The 17892-nt window shown below is 38.9% G+C and overlaps 1 protein-coding gene across 3 annotated transcripts in view; it reads right to left on the bottom strand.

The window, feature by feature from the left end:
* Positions 1–17892, bottom strand: part of ADAM23 (ADAM metallopeptidase domain 23) — a 189277-nt gene that overhangs the window by 18931 nt on the left and 152454 nt on the right. For 2 of the 3 annotated variants that reach the window (XM_043577619.1, XM_043577618.1), the window contains exon 24: positions 17216–17327. In XM_043577619.1, coding sequence (XP_043433554.1) covers positions 17216–17327 — 112 coding nt within the window. Of the gene's footprint in view, positions 1–4043; positions 4135–17215; positions 17328–17892 lie in introns of all 3 variants that reach the window. The other variant, XM_043577617.1, reaches the window with a different exon arrangement.

Raw genomic sequence — 17892 nt, 5'->3', positions numbered from 1 at the left:
CAGGCTCAGTAAGAACTTGTAACCCAAGTAACTATTCATAGAGAGGAAATCACAGTTGATTGTTATACAGACTTATTAAAGTAACACTTTTAAGGTCAAGAGCAGCTCTGCCAGGCCAGTATGACCACTACTGCCACTGAATCGTACCGAGGGAGCAAGCAGTGGGGTGGTGGGGCGTGCTAACTGGGCTCTACAGTCTGAGGCATGGCAAGATGGTTGCAAGAGCTCAGTACTAATCCTCAAATCAAATCGTCAAATCATGTCACTGTTACCTTCAAGTTGTTTTCCTACTATCACCTAGAATTTCTCTTCCTGACCACCATCGCCTAAAGTGTTCACATACTTCATACGCAAGGTAAACGACTATATTGCTCACATCTAAATTTCTGTATTCGAATTTAGGGGATGTCAAATAAAAAGCCACGTCCAGGGTGGTAAGAGCAATTCTGGTCATTTTTAAATGGAAACAGGAAATCCTCTTTTCATAGATTTGTTATCTTTCCTAAGATTTAGAGAAGAGGGTACTAAAATGATTCTTCATCTACTTGATTTTTCTAATGTCAAGTAAAAGCAACAGCCCTAAGGATCTAATCCAGCAGCATTACTATTCAAAACTGAACAGCGGCTGTGAGTTTTCATTAGTCGACCAGGACCAAGGTTGGCAGTACTCTGCGGCACAGTCCATAGCTTTATTCTGCGTGTGTAGGTGATGGAGAAGAAAAGGAACATGGGGGTGGGAGGGATGTAAATAAATGCAGATATGGGGGTAAAGTGGGACAAACTGGTGTGCCAAAAACCTATCTTCATCTTTCACAGGATTTCTTACAGACAATTTCTAACACCCCATAGACTGGGAATCCATAAACTAAGTCACCCTTAGTATCCTCATACTTCTGGAGTATGCAGATTAACTGAAGTTGCTAAGGTATACCTACCACAATACCCCATATATCAGAATACGTTAAATAAAATAACCTACCAGATAAGGCATTTTTTGTTCTTCTCAGGAGTTCTACAGCTTTGCTTATGGAAGTCTTGTTTGCATTAAGCAAAGCCTGCAGACTCTTATTATTCTGCTAGAAAGACGTCATCTAAGCTTATATTATTTTTTATCACCATTATCTTAACAAAATTTCATTATCACGTATTCACACAAAGGTGCACACATTCACACATGCATGCACACTCACATATACTCATGCTTTTTACCACCTATTTCAGAGGAAATATGGTTTAGGACAAAAGCTATAAAGAAGGGCAGAGAATGTCAGGGATCAGAGCAGAGCTATTTTCTCATTTGTATTTGAACAGGTCATGTGCGGTATGACACTTCTTCCACACTGAAATTACTCACAGTGTTATGCCTCAAGAAATGTGACTTTGGGAAAAAGCAACACTTCCCCTGAGCAATTACCCCGTTTTCCTTTCATCTAAAAGTTCGTGTAGCCTCAAATTCTCAGGCTACTTTGCTACTTGCTTTGCTTTTCTCTTCTAGTAAAATGTAATTCAGGAAGGATTTCCAATAAAAGTATTCAGAGCAATCCCCTTTACAAACTATTTTCAACGTCTGATTCTAAATGACCCTCTTTTGTATTTACATTGAACTCAACAAGAAACTCAAATAACTCGGTTCATTTAGCAAGTAACTTCTAGATTAATAATCTCCAAAACTGCCCAAGTGGTGGGAAAACCTAAACTGTATCATTTGGCACCCAAAGCTTTCTCTTGCAAAGTAGAAGTAGTTCTTTAATGTTTAATATAAACCACATGGCTGCTCTTAAGATCTAAAGCAAATTCAGATCCTCATATAGTGGCCAACAACCATCATGAAGAACAGTGGCGTCTCCAGGTTTAAATACTACCATTCAAGAATTCTTCTGTCTTCAGTTTTTCCTGTGTTTTAGGGCATAAAGATACTTCATATGATTGTGTGTGTGCCTTCCTGCAACGCTTTCCTTTAAAGTAATTCTTAGGCTCATAGGGCACGGTAAGGGGCGCTGGCTTAGCGCATCAGTGCGCATGTCTGCACAGCGGTCCCCTCTCGGCCCTTGGGAGAGGCCGTTTCTCACCTCACTAAGTGTCCCTCTCCCCTTCCTCTTCTCTGTTCCTCCGATGAGTAGACATCTCTCTCAGATAGAAGTCATCTGTACAGGGCCTAATCCACTTATATACACAGTGATAAAGGCTTTTCCATTTTTCCCCAAAGAAACATGCAATTCAAGCTGTGCGCTAGGCCAGGCCACTGTTTTGAGGTCCTGCTACAGAATAGTGCTCTTGTCTCCAAAGGCTGAGATAGTAAATTTGGCATTGCATGTGGCTGGACGTCAGAGATGCACAGGACTATTTTCCAGTCCTTTGAAACCAAGGCTTCCTGATGCCAAAAGGCAGAAGCTTGGGCACGAGCCAAATTTATTTTTCTTAAAGCATATTTATGAAAAACTTCAAGGAAGTATTTTAAAATAATAACAGATCATGGGACTACTATCATGTGCAATGACTTTTTTACAGTAATATGGCACGAAGAAAAATTGTTGCTTGAATTAGGCCGGCCTAAACAAAACAAAACAAACATATATATAATATATATAACATATATATAATATATATATATATATATATATATATGTTTCAGGAGAGTGCCATATATTAGGGACCATGAGTGACTCATTATCTGGGCAATGTCTTGTTAATACCACGATGAGAAATTCAAATGTGAGTTGTCCATTTTGTGTGTGTTTTTGAAAACACGATGATGCCAAAACTACTATTTCATCAAACAAGTTCAAGTTTACAAATATCTCTGTAGAAACGAAGTACCATTTGATAACAACTTTCCAAGTTCAAGCTACTGAAAAACTTGTAGGCTTACTCATTAAATCTAATATGATAACAAAATTATCAGAAAATGTTGAATTTATTTAGATCATCATGTACTTTGTTTTTCTTCCATAATCAGTTTCTAATAACATTTTACCTGGTTTCAATATTTTGAATTCAGGATTCAAAATATTAAATAGAATCAAGTTCATAATTAATGCAATTATTCAGAGAATTCAAGTAAAAAGCTTCCTCTATTGAGTAACCAGATGGAGGCAAAGTGGGTTTTGAATTTAGGTAATGGTCTTATTTCCCACTTAAATTTGTTTCTGTAGATCTGGTTGGGACTTAATTTATCAGAGGGAATATTTGGCATAGGAAGTCTTATCTACAAATCATAATAATCAAGCCACCACAGCCCGAAGAAAAGATATACAAAGCAATTATCCAATGAACCTGAACTATGGAAACATCAAAACTTGATAAACTAGGCTTACAAATTTTGGTCATAATGAAGGTTTATTTGTGAATATCTGCCATGTCTATTTAAACAAACGTAGTTCAGTGATCAATGCACAATCCAATGACTAAATGACTAAAAGTCACTATGGAAACAGGCCAGTTAATTTGCAGCTAATTAGAAAATATTTAAGTATCACAGAGCCACAGATTTCAAATTCTAATGTGAAACCAATGCAGATGGTTAGGGAATTAATAATTTTTTTAATCTGATTATTATAAAATCACAAAGCTTTTCAAATCACAAAGCTACACATAATGTGTTACGTGTGAAAAATATTGAACAAAGAGTTACTTAGGTTGTGAAAAATTCAAAACGTCAATGGCATATGAGTTTTAAACACAAAGGATGTATATCCCCTTATTTCCAACTGCAAAGTGTCCTGATTATCGTGTATAAAAAACGTTATCTCAGAATGCTTGCTCCTAAAAGCTGGAACGGCTTCTACTGAAGAACTTCTACTTTGTTCTCCTTAAACTTGTGCATGTGAATTCCTTCTACATTTCAAGTTTTCCCACTAGCCTGAAGATGACGTTTGAGGTTTCCACGTTTCTTCTTTTCTAGCCCATTTCTGAATAAAAATATTCATTTTTAACAGTTTACTGCTAAAACTTGAAATCTTGTAGCAGGAACTCAAAACCTGGTTATGTAAGCAGAAAAGAGAAATGCCAGAGCCACCGAGGAGAAGACATGCGGCGTTGCTTACTTAAATCCCCATCCTGTGCCCCCAAGGACAATAGCTGCTACCAGGATGGCACCAGCGATGGAGCCTATTATGAGATTGGTGGCACTAGGACCTGTGACAAAGGATCATGGGAAGAAAGTCATATGAGCCATCTACTGTCGTCACCACAAGGGAAAGGCAGTTCCGCGGTTTTTCGGAAGTAAATACCCTGCATAAAAAATTGCTAAACGCTTAAATCGCCTTGATTGACTTAGTGTAATCGCACTTCTGATGCGAGGGAGAGCTACTGCTTGGACGCGAATGCCTCTGAATCTAAAGCTTCTGCACCGCTGACAGTTAAGTTCCGTTCCATTCACCTTCCACAGAATTTGAAGCAAATGTGCCCCAACTGCCAGCGTCACCAGTCTTTCTTCTCCTCCTCTTTCCCAGTATCATGAATCAAGCAAGCAAAAGAGCACATAAAGAACATGGATGCATTAGAATTAGCTCAATCTTACTGGCAAATCATGGCAGGAAAAGAAGGGAAAATATTCTAATAAAGTGCTCTTTCAAGCAGCACCCAAAGTTGTCGGAATGCTACGGTTTGTTTTTTTAGCCCCCACTTGGGAACAATTAACATTTCGAAGTCAGAAGGAGGTGAGGCCTGGGTGACTTAGTTGGTCAAGTGTCTGACTTCCGCTCAGGTCCTGACCTCGCGGTTCACTACGTCGCCGTTCCTGAGTTCGAGCCTCGCGGTTCACTACGTCGCCGTTCCTGAGTTCGAGCCCCGTGTGGGGCTCTGTGCTGACAGCTCAGAGCCTGGAGCCTGCTTCAGATTCTGTCTCCCTCCCTCTCTGCCCCTCCCCCAAAGTCTCTGACTTTGTCTCTCTTTCAAAAATAAATAAACATTAAAAAAAAAAAAAAAGTCAGGGGCGCCTGGGTGGCGCAGTCGGTTAAGCGTCCGACTTCAGCCAGGTCACGATCTCGCGGTCCGTGAGTTCGAGCCCCGCGTCAGGCTCTGGGCTGATGGCTCGGAGCCTGGAGCCTGTTTCCTAGTCTGTGTCTCCCTCTCTCTCTGCCCCTCCCCCGTTCATGCTCTGTCTCTCTCTGTCCCAAAAATAAATAAACGTTGAAAAAAAAAAAAAGTCAGAAGGAGGTTACTAATAAAGATCTGACTTGAAAGCCTTGTGCTCAGAGAGGCATTTCTTCACTGTAAGGATCCATACAGTGTTTAAACAACAACTTGTGGTTCCAAAGGCAAGATAGGGAGGAAGCGGAAAACTCATCCGGGTAATTCTGTAGAAATGGAAAAAAGATTCTGCCGGCTCAACTGAGACTATCTTTCAAGTTCCCATTTGAAATTCGAGGCCTGGAGATAGAGTTTAAAAAGGGAGTAGAAAGGACAGCAAGAAAGAAAATACAAAGTGGGGTTTCCATCGAGTAAGAAAGACTTAACGCATATGACAGCACATCCTTTCCACTCACAGGGGAAAATGCCTTAGCTCACGATTTTTAAATGTAAGCAACGTTAACTAGCACAGGAATTATTCTGCACCTCACATCCTTCCGGATGCTAACAGGTAGAGTGCCCCCAACAACAAAATACTTCCGATCGTAACTGAATATCCCGTTTCAGAAGTCATAAGGCCAATTTTGCTATTTCCCTTGAAATCCTTGACTTTGTGTTTATGTTCATTTCTGCATAAAAAAAATTCTCTTTTCTGCTCACATCAGTGCCCTCAACTGTGCACACAAACGGATGCCACTTTTAGCAGCACTAAAATCGTGTGTGTTGTATGTTTTTACTCAGAGACCACTCAGGGTTTGTGAGGGTGAGTGGAAAGGTGGGAGACAGCTGCAGCGGAGGTCTCGGGGATGCGGTCTCTTCGGGCGCATGGGCTCGTGACTCATTCTCAGGACTAACCACTGAGGTTCTACAGAACCCAAATCTCAGTGGCCTTCCGAAATGCACAAATAAGAATAAAGAGTAATGTGACAGCAATCAAAGCAGGTTAGTTACTCTACACTGAGCACTTACTGTGTACCAGGTGAGGGTCTAACCATGTGACAAAACATCTCACTGGATCCTCACAAAAACCATACGGGGTAAGAATTATGACTATCCCTGTTTATTAGATGAAGAAACAGTGGCTTCTAGAATGTAGTGACAGAGGCAAGATTTGAACACAGATGTGTCTGACTCCAAAGCTTATGCTATAAATCAAGGGTCAGCAAACTATATAACCCACTGGCCAAATCTGGCTCCACTTACTGGTTTGCAAAGAAATTTTGTTGGAATACAGCCACGCTAATTCATTTTCATGTGGTTTACAGTTTCTTTCGTGCTAAGACAGCAGAGTCACAAGGCTGTGACAAACATCCTGTGGCCTGCAAAGTCAAAACTATTTACCTTCTGGCCCTTTACAGAAAGTTTGCTAACCCCTGCTCTAATGAAACAGTCCACTTATATGTATTTCCTCCCCACATTTTAACAAGGAAACATATTTTGAAATAAACATTTAGAAAATATTTATATTTCCATGTACCTTAGGCTTTAGACATGATTTGTACTTTACTAGCTCAGAAGACAGGTTGGGATTAGAATCAATAGATAATTCATGACAAATGAGTCCTGATTTACAATTATAAACTAAGGTGTAGAAATAACCCCCTGCCCCCTGCTCCCAAAAACCCAAACAAACAAAAAACTTCCAAACCTTCTAGTGACTAAATGAACATGACACTACTAGCTAAGCCAGGAGGTGTTAAAACAATGTATACTGTACTATCATGGATTTTTTTTAAAAAACTGTATGATTTAGCAATTATGACAAAATTTAGAATTTGAAGGAAAACAATCAGTAAACTAATAAACAAAAAATAGTGCATAAGCCAAGAATGATAAATAACAAATCTATTTTTAGAAAAAATAATACACTTATACAGACTTACCTGTCACAACCAGAAATAGCCACAAACCAACAAGACTGGAAGGGATGATGAAAACAGACACTGGTCACAAGGACTATGCTTTACAACAAATGCCTTGGGGGTTGCCTAGCTCTAAGACTCAAAGGGAAAGTTATTAAAATTCATCCCTTAGTTGGTACTTTGCAGCACATCACAATTATGGTCAATAAATAATCTAAAACCACACTTGGGATGATTTTTTCAAAAACTACCTTTCTTCAAGGAGGAATTTCACATAAATGTATGTATAGAATTTCCCCTGGAAAAGGAATGTTACTTCTATAGGTAATCCAGTCAGCAGATCTAAGGTGAAATTTTACAAGGCAAAGTTTTTGTTTTCTCTAAATGTTACCTCTGCTCTAAAACTTTATATTCTAATAGGTAAAGAGAAACAAAATATCTTTTCCAGTCTTTCTAGCTGCCCTGGGTTAACTAGTTCACAGTCTGTACCCATGGGAGGTGAGTTGGCAGGTGTAAATCTAGTCAAAGTCCTTGAAACCAGGGGAGAGAAGGTTCGGGTAATCTTCCACACAGAGTGGGAACTACAGGCCTGCTTTCCTTGTACTATTTCGGTGTCTGGGTCTCCCAGTACCGGTATGGAAGGGCATCTGTGGGCCACAATCACTGGGACTAAGGAGGAATGCGTGTTACACGATCAACGTGCCCATGGTTTGGACAGGTTGAGTAGAGGCTATCTGGTGGTTCCTTAAGATACCAGTAATTCATCCGGGGCCACTGTGAAGTGTCACCCATCCCCGTGAACACAGAGACAGCATGGGAAAGGGTATTTCTGTCATTTGTAAATGTTCTTCCTATAATTAGAGAGAGGGGGGGAATCACGAAAACCTTTTAGTCTACAGATCAGCAACTTCATGAAAATAATATCCCATGGAGAACGGACAGCTATTCTGAGGCTTGGATCAAGTACACAGCAACCTTAATAGAGGTACCGGAAGACCTGTATTTCTGTGAAAGATCAACGCGGGCCAGGGACACACAATTTATTTGTGCACTGGCTATTTTTAAGACAAAGCCACCAGATAATCTGCAACTACTCCCCTTAAGGTTTTGCCGGCTTGGATAAATATCTTTTTCTTCTTCACACTCTTTGGTCCCACGCAGTTATGGAAGCTTCTAATTTGAATTATCAATCTATTTTCTATTTTAAAAATGAAGGCAATATACTAAGTATCTTCTTTAAAAAGTTAAGCCAAAGCTTCCCATATCACTTTAAATACATGGAGGGAATATTAGTGACTATCACTCAAATTATCTTCAAAAGAAGCTGCAACTATTAATAATTCCCAGCTGTAAACGTGGATTTATTCGGTGAAGATTGCATTCATTTCAAGAATACTGATAAAACACTCACATAAAAGCATTTTTTGTCAATAAAAAATAATGACAATAAAAGGTCTGTATCTTAAAATTACTTTTATAAGTAGAAGAACAATGGAAGCTTTTGGACCATCGTCTCAATTGTGAAGACATCATAAGCACCCCAATATTATTTTATGCCCCACATTGTTCCAGACAGGAGAAGGTTCTTCACTGCACGAGGAAACCACACAACACAGACACATCCAAATAACACCACAAGGTGCACTTGCAAGGGGAACGCGTCAACGAGACAACACGCGGTGGGGATTAGGTACCAGCAGTCAGTTCACACACCGGGAACCAAACAGAAACACTCCGAGACTCACAAAGATGCTTACTCTATTCCCCACCCTGTGCCTCCAAAAATCACCCCCAGGGCCAGAATGGTGCCTGCCACAGCACCTATTAGCCTGCTTGTGGTCATGTGCACTGTGTGGAGGGAAAACGGAGATGGTTTTAACAAAGGAAATGAATCACACACTGATTGCGCTAACACACAACATAATCTAGTCAGGAAATGCTTTGAAAGTCAGTTAAATACTGACATCTCTGCTTCAAAATTTAAAATGAAGGTCTACATACACATTGAAAATACTGGAGAATAATGTTGAGGCTAATTTAACTTCAAACTCTACAAACCCTACTTAAAAAATCCTCTCTTATAAATACTGTTAAACATATAAATAATCTAATTTGAGTTACAGTTCCTACAAGGAATGAGTTGGAATGAAAATGTCATTTAAACAGCATAACAGCAAGTCTGGATTTTAATTCCAAAGTAACAGACCGTTAGCATACTTCACAAACTTCTCAAACTGTAAAAAACACCTAAGAAGCTGCATCTTTTCAAACTTTAGAACTTACGTTCAATTTTATGAAAATCCTACAAATTTAAAAGACTATCTTTAAAATTAAGTACATTTTCACCTGGAAAAGTGTATTGCACATAACTCTGCAATGTTCGGGTTTCTGGCACAGTCTTTGGGTGTTTAGTTGTTGTTGTTGTTGTTGTTGGTTGTTTACAGTTTGCAGGGCATAAACTATGCACTCGGAGAAAGTCAGGGTCGCTGGGAAGCACTGATTGCTTCAGATCACCCAATGGTAGATTACTGACTGGAGACACTCCACCCCTGCACATCACCACTTCCGTGCTGAGCTCTGAGCTTTCAGATGTTGCAAAAAGGGTCTGCACTGCCCAGAGGTGCCCAGGCTGCTCTCCACACAGGCAAGAAGTTTAGTGCTGGGGCAGGAAGGCAGATTATTTAAGATTGACTGTGTCTGTGTGTGTGCGCGCGTGCAAGCGTGTGGACATATACACACTTTATCTCCTATCTTCATGCGATCAAAAGCGCTGGCTTCAAATCACTTTACTAATGAAAAGAGAGATTAACTTTGACAAGGCTGCATGGCACAGATTGTGTGCTGTGAGACGGTGAAGGAAAACAAAGAGCCATGATTTGAACTCACAGTTTTTTAAGGCTTAGTATTGTGTTCATTGACCTTTTGGGTCCAACTACTCTCCCAAAGAAGAGAGAGAACCTTGATCGCCAACGCTGGTGAGTAGGGGTACATCCACTTAATCGCAGGGCAAACAAAAGAGTGAGAGATTCTAGTTTTTATCCTAAGCTAGGCACAACCTGAGTTGTTAATAAAAAGCAAAACAAAACAAAACAAAACAAAAAAAACGGAAACACAACAGAAAACAGAAAGTCTACCAAGCGCATTGAGGGGAATGGAAAAAAGACCAACATACAAGGTGGTGGTGATGTTTTCCAGATATGACAGTATATTAGAATTCAAAATAACCAAACCATATCTCAGATTTCTCAACTGTGGAGGCAAATACTGGAATGAAAGGTACTATAAATATAAATACTCATTTTTTAAGATCTTCGAAAATAATTGCCTTCAAAATACTAAATTAACAAGGACATATTATATTACAATTTGGTTTTTTGGGGGGGTTTTTTGGGTTTTTTTTTTTTTGCTTAAGATTTAGGCATTGGCCCTCAGAGCCAAAATACCTGAAACTCCTATTAACTCTTCAATGTTTATATAAGCTACATATGCTAAATTGCAGGAAAAACACACACAACACACCTGTAAAATGTGATAGTAAATGAATGTGTGTTAATTTTTAAAAATTATAACTGCATGAATGATGAATAACAATTTAAAAAGGCCTTTTTATTTGCTACAGATATAATTCCTCTCTGTAGCATAAAGAGAATTAGGCAATCCATCATGTGGGTGTTAGAAACCAACCAGAGGAGCAAGGCATCCCTACAGACACTTCAAATATGCATTCCAGAGAAACGGATACAGTCTATAATCTCTGCTGAGCAAGAATAATTATCTCCCAATTCTTAACTGATAACCACTGCTAGCACCAAAACAAGACAAAATAAGTGGGGAAAAAAGCTTTTTCAAAAGTCTTCCCCCTCCTCCTTGTTTGCCCGCTACCTTTAATTCTGGTGTACTGCAAAGGTATGTAAAATACACGTGACTCTTGATCGCGATACTTAACAGGGTTATTTCTTCCAGCGCGCAGTGACTCAACCTGCTGTTAAATTGACATGAATGAATTGCTTGGCTCACAAGTGGGTAGATTTTTATAGGGGACAAATTTGAAAACAGGTTTCAGCTGCTCCCCAGAGCTACAAAGGATTTACCTTCTTATTGAGAAAAAAACCTCCCTTGGACTTTTGGGGCTCTCCTTTTGACCTCTATACTAACTTATTTATGATGCAACTGTAATTGTTCATTCATTCACGCATTTATTTGTTCATTCATTATCTACTAGATGTGTTTTTTGTCCCAGGAACTATGCTGGGTACATGATGATATACCTCACTTTCTTTGCATTACACCAAACCTGGAGATGAAACTTGTAAAGACTCATAACTAATAACGCAATCCCCCTATTAGGGATGCGACTTTGTTTCCTGATTCTTTAACGTACTTACCTTTGTATTATAACTTGTTTGTGGAAATTATTTTCTAGCAATATGTCCTCATTTTTGTTTTATTAAATTCTGATGTTTGTTGGTTTATTATTATCATTGTTTTTAGTGTTGCTTCCCTGCTACCTAGGCTCACATGTGCTAACAGGCAGAATTTTTGATAAGTATGTAATATTAAGATACAAACTGTAAATTTTCTCCTTTTCTTAAGACATTCTTACTTTATATGTAGAATTCTTCCACAGACAAGTCATGCTTCAGATAGCGTGAAATTGCGCTTTTGAAACTGAGTAGTTGGGGCTTTTTTCTTACTTTTAGAGAGTTTCTGAAACAAAAAGGTGCATTATTTCATCCATGTGATTCTAATGAGCAAAAGGCGCTATAATCCTGCATCCCGAATACTTCAAAGGCAGGAGGCATCAAAGCCATCATTTGTGCTCTATAAATCAAAGTTCTCTCTGCAGGAATTTATGATTTTGCTAACATTTAGGATTAGAAATAAATACTAAATATATTCTTTATATGTTAGAATACAATATTGGCATGACACACATATTTTCTAGCTCCGTATTTCATTGTCAGACACACAATCAGATCTCCTTACTCTTTCCCATGAATTTTTTAAAAAGTTAAGTTCATTTTCAGATACACTGGGACAAATGTCTAAAAAGACGAAAAACAAATTAACTTCATATAAGAATATTATTTCAGACACTGTCAATGGAAATATCATGGAGTTTTTCTGAACCCAAACAAAATAAACTCAGTTACTGAAAACTTTTAAAACCTGGTAAACCCTTAAAAGTTATTGATGAGGCCATTATTGACGAGAAAAATACATAGGTGATACATAATTCTGCAAGAGTGTAATCATATACTACCATAATACCTCATATCTACTCATCTGAACTACAAAATCAAAGATGTGTGCATTCACAAAGGAAGCAACAGATATACACAAAAGGTAAATGTAAACATTAATAATGCTCTTTAAGGTATTAAGACTTAGAAATTATTGCTTTCAAGATACGAAATGCTAATAATATAATACTCCCTTGAGAAGCAATGGATGAGCTAATATGCTTAATCATTACCTGCTTATTGCCTCACCCTTTCTACTTATTACTATGCTGTGAGAACCCGCAGAGTAACTTAATACTCAGCTTTCAGTGAGGCAGTCAGTGTGCAATAACAGAAAAAGTATTAGGCTCAAGACCAGGTGATCTATGTTTTACTCTTGGCTCTGTTACCCTTGGGAATTAAGTTAGACCCATTTGTAAAACAATGGGTCTGGACTGAATGGCCACGAAGGCCCTTCTGTCTCTGATGTGATGACTGTGGACATAATGAAAGGGTCTAACCAAAGCTTCTTAGCAGCGTCTCTGCCCTTCCTTATCGATGAAAATGTGGTATGTACAGTTTCTTCTCTTTCCTCCTGTAATGCTGCTGCAAACCATCCAGTGAGAAAAGTTCCATTGCGTTGCATAATAAGCACCATGAAAAAATGCCCACAAATTGACAAAAATTATCAGTACTTCTACTGACTCTCCTACAGCCTGTGGGAGTTCCAGGCCTTTTAAAAGGCGCAAACTTATTCTACCCCATTAGGATGAAGTAAAATAACTTCTTTCGGCGAATTCGGTGGACACATGTTGGGAGATGAGGGACCGGAAGAATCTTCATATGTAAAAATATGGGAAATAAATGACAGTGTAGAAAACATGAGTGAAGTAGTATGTAATGGAAAATCTTTTTAAAAAAAATCTTTGCTCACATGGTTTCTGCTTTGAAATGCTATTTCCTGTCTTTTAATAATTTTGGTTTGAGACATTGGAGCAAATAAACTGTGGGTCAACAAGTGCAGAGCCAACTTCAATGGCAATGTTTCTTTTTAGCTTTTTAATTAATTAATTAAATTTAATTTACATTCAAGTTACTTAGCATATAGAGCTATAATGATTTCAGGAGTAGATTCCAGTGATTCATCCCTTACGTATAACACCCAGTGCTCATCCTAACAAGTGTTCTCCCTAATGCACCTTCCCATTTAGCCCTTCCCCCCTCCCACAACCCCTCCGGCAACCCTGTTTGTTCTCTATATTTAAGAGTCTCTTATGTTTTGTCCCCCTCCTTGTTTTTATATTATTTTTGCTTCCCTTCCCTTATGTTCATCTCTTTTGTATCTTAAATTCCACATATGAATGAAGTCATATGATATTTGTCTTGCTCTGACTGGCTAATTTTGTTCAGCATAATACCCTCTAGTTCCATCCACGTAGTTGTAAATGGCAAGATTTCATTCTTTTCGATTGAATGGCAGTATTTTTATGTTGCAATGGCAATATTGTAAATGGCAAGATTTCATTCTTTTTGATTGAATGGCAATATTTTATGTGTGTGTGGGGGGGGGTTGCCCCTACCCAGATGGAGAGGTTGAGTTTTTATTCTTCCAGAAACTTTCTGTTAAAATAAGAGAAATACTCAAAACACATTGGCTCACTTCTGACACCCTCATCAGCTGAAACAAAGTCACAGAGTTCTCCTTTTTTTTTTTTTACTAATTATGTTTTGATTCAGAGGCCTGCAGTTGTATACAATTTATCTTTTATGCCCATGTTAATAATACAAAAGGCAATATTCTCAGCTTTGTTTTTGAATTTTTTCCTCCATAACAAGCAAACACACTAAAATTAAATAAAACTAAGTATGTTTTAATACCCTGTCACTGTATCTATACAGAAAAGCCTTCATCCGTGGATATGACAGGTCAGATCACTTGGGTCTTGCCCACTGTATATGGCAAGCAGCTGAGAAGCACCCAAACACTGTGATCCATAAGGCCAGTGCCAACCAAACTACTTCGATCATGAAAAAGAATATATGGCAATCAGTTACAGAAAAACCTTGGCACCTCACAAGCAACCTTGGCACCCACAGTCAAGAAAGTACAGATTGTTTCAGTGTCTTGAGTTCATGACCTGCTACTCTTCGACAACGCAATACAAATGGTTACTGGCAAACTGAAAATCAGCACTAGCATGCACCATTTTGTTTCCTTCATATGATCCCAAAGGGAAAGGATGTAATATTTATTGAGTGCCTACAATATGCCAAGGATGTGCTGCCTTTTAAATAGTAGATGGCCAATAAATATTTGCTATCTGGATACAATTAGAAGTAGCTAGGGGCGCCTGGGTGGCGCAGTCGGTTAAGCGTCCGACTTCAGCCAGGTCACGATCTCGCGGTCCGGGAGTTCGAGCCCCGCGTCGGGCTCTGGGCTGATGGCTCAGAGCCTGGAGCCTGTTTCAGATTCTGTGTCTTCCTCTCTCTCTGACCCTCCCCCATTCATGCTCTGTCTCTCTCTGTCCCAAAAATAAACTTAAAAAAAAAAAAAAAAGAAGTAGCTAGTTTCTCTCTTATCATTTTCTTTTAACCAGAATATCAAAAACAAAATCATAAAACCGACAACAAGGTGTTAAAATTGTGATTTTGTTTCTTTCTCATTTTACTAATGTATTAACGGATTGTTTATAGAGGCTGAAAAGATATTAATAACCATCATAGATAAAGCTATTATTTAGTCATGCTAAAACTACTTGACTTTTCTAGAATTCTAATAATTTACAATAATAACTGCTCTTCATAGATAGTAATTAATGGCTTTTTTCTATTTAATAAAGATTACCAGAGTCACGAGGATTTTAGCAATTTTAGAACGAGGGGGTGCCTTTACTTTCGTGACTCCATTGTCTTCACTAATAATGAAAAAAGAAAACATGCGACAGAAAAGAAATACACCAGAATGTGTATACTGATTACCTCTGAGTTGTGGCATTAGGGGTGATTTTTATTTTCTTTTTAATCTTTTCCTTATTTCCAAAATTCTCTACCATAAACAAGTATTACTTGAATGGTCATAAAAGTTATTTTTAAAAGATAATATAGAAGAGCACCATGGGGAAAAGGAAAACAAAACAGAAGGCGGCTGTGAATCTCCTCTTTTCCAGAATGCAGCTGTTTGCTTCACACCCTCCCAACTAAGCTTTCTAGGCATAGGTGGGTGAAGGAATGGGAAACAGAATCGGACAACTGCTAACCCTCTACCCCCACGTACTGAAAAAGGACAGAGGCTAAGCCAATTTAGCTCTGTTCATCTCTTCTTTATATATCACTTGAAGAAACAGCATCTAGATCTTTAAGAGAATCACAGACGTGCCAGGGAGAGAAAATTTGGAAAGAATGAACGTCTGCTTCTCTAGTCAGAGTTTGAAATCTGCTCTAAATCTAACTTCTGAAGGTGGATCCAAGAATTTTTTGTTCCAGTTTTAAGACTAAATGTAAAAGTGGAACTGGTTCCTTTTTACAAATAGGAGAACAGAAATAGACTGTGAGGGTGTGACTATGGTTCTTCTTACAGAATTTCAATATCATAGGCATATTAAGTAAACGCAAGGAGACTTTTTAACACACCCACTATTACTGAACATTACACATGCACCCAGATGAGCTAAATCTCTTCAGGAACTGAGGAGCATGGCGCTTCATATACTTTTCAAAGTCATATTTTCCCAATATTTTCCCGATGCTGAAGTTCAGAGAGTTTAAATGAGCTCCCATGCAAAACTAGGCAAATCAAAATGACACTACTTCTATAGGTACTTTTCCTACCTGCAGGAAAAAATCATGATAGTTATTTATAAAATATCATTAGTGGCACCATGAAAAAGAACGTGATGTACGATGTCACTGGGACACATCCCCTGCTCTAGAAACTCTGGTTTCTCAGGTACAATGCTATAGATGCTGTAATAAGCCTACTGCAATTGATGACTTATTTTAGATCTTTGAAATCATATGAGGGCTTGGGAATGGGGGAGGAATAATGAGAAAGTGACTACCAAGTTTATGATGATAAAGAGCATGTTATAACACAACGTAACAGAAAAGACTGGGCCTGAGATCGGGCACTTGGGTCTTGGTCCCAGCTCTGTCTCTGGCTACCTGGATAACTATAAAATGTCACCTGTCTTCAAGGCCTGGGTGTTCTCATCTGCAAGATGAGGGTGGTTCTAGATGGCCATTGAGACTCCTTCTAATTTTAAAATTCTAATGTCTCTCTTTCTGATAACTGACTAAAACAAAGTCCAGATCTTTCATATTCTCTTTGAAGAATTAAAGTTCGGTGAGGATTTTGGGGGAACCTGGGTGGCTCAGTTGGTAAAGCGTCTGACTTTTGATTTTGGCTCAGGTCATGATCTCACAGTTTGTGAGATCGAGCCCTGCATCAGGCTCTGTGCTGATAGCACAGAGCCTGCTTGGGATTCTCTCTCTCTTTCTTTCTCTCTCTCTCTCTCTCTGCCCCTGCCCAACTCACACATGCTCTTTCTCTCTCCCTCAAAATAAATACATAAACTTAAAAAATATATATAGTTCTGTGAAGATTTTCCACTTCTTCCCAATCAAAAACGTGTTTAAGCAGAGCATAGAAGACAGCAATTTCCCTCTGGAGGATTCTAATTCTGAGGAATGACTAGAGTCTCATGTTAGCCAAAAAGATTTTACCTATTAGAAAACTGGCAGAGTGGAGACAAACGGTACAATGATTAACATATGTGCTTATGGAAAAGGAAGGAGGTTTATAGGAAAGAAAGGAAACTGCAAGGGAGGAAATTGGTACATTTACTTCTTTCTAATCTCAGTTCTAAACTAGGGGAAATTCAAACGCTTCACTACGTCACTCTAGAATCCTTAATGCTTCAGTAACATGAATTATATGTTTGAATGGCAAAAGAGATACTCTGGAGTGTCTCCTTTCAAATCGTTTCACTTGTTATATTGGCACCATCGGAAGAGTGCCAACAAATTCAGCATGTAATGAATTGAAACTGAAATCGCACAAACCCTTGGGTCCTTCATCCTTGGGGGGGTGAAGGTTCCTAACTGGATCCCGGATACTGCAGTCTGTCCCTGCCCAGGTGAAATCGCAGATGCAGGTGGCTTCATTACTACACACCTGTGAGGAACAAAAAACAGAAATGGGACATTTTCATGGTGCTTCTTAAACATCTTTTTTTAATGTTGATTTATTTCTGAGAGGGAGAGACAGACCGTGAGCGGGGGAGGGGCAGAGAGAGAGGGAGACACAGAATCGGAAGTGGGCTCCAGGCTCTGAGCTGTCAGCCCACAGCCCGACGCGGGGCTAGAACTCACGGACCGCGAGATCGTGACCTGAGCTGAAGTCGGACGCTTAACCAACTGAGCCACCCAAGTGCCCTCATTCTGCTTTTTTGACTAATGGTGATGAATGTAAAAGAGACGTGGGGCAGGGCGGAAGCCTTTAAAAACCACTTTGAATTTTTTAAGTCTCCCATGGTTGAAAAGGGGAGACAACATATACATAAAATTGCTGAGTGGTGTTTTCTTGTTAATTATAGAGAAATACCCATTAAAAGAAGAAAAAAATGTTTTTTAAGATTTTACTTTTAAGTAATCTCTACACCCAACGTGGGGCTCAAACTCACAACCCTGAGATCAAGAGTCACATATTCTACCAATTGAACCACCCAGGTGCCTCCAAA

Source organism: Prionailurus bengalensis, chromosome C1 (genome assembly GCF_016509475.1).
Source record: "Prionailurus bengalensis isolate Pbe53 chromosome C1, Fcat_Pben_1.1_paternal_pri, whole genome shotgun sequence".
In the NCBI taxonomy this organism is placed as follows: domain Eukaryota; kingdom Metazoa; phylum Chordata; class Mammalia; order Carnivora; family Felidae; genus Prionailurus; species Prionailurus bengalensis.
The sequence above is the reverse complement of the archived record's forward strand: the minus strand, read 5'-3'. Positions and strand labels throughout refer to the sequence as shown.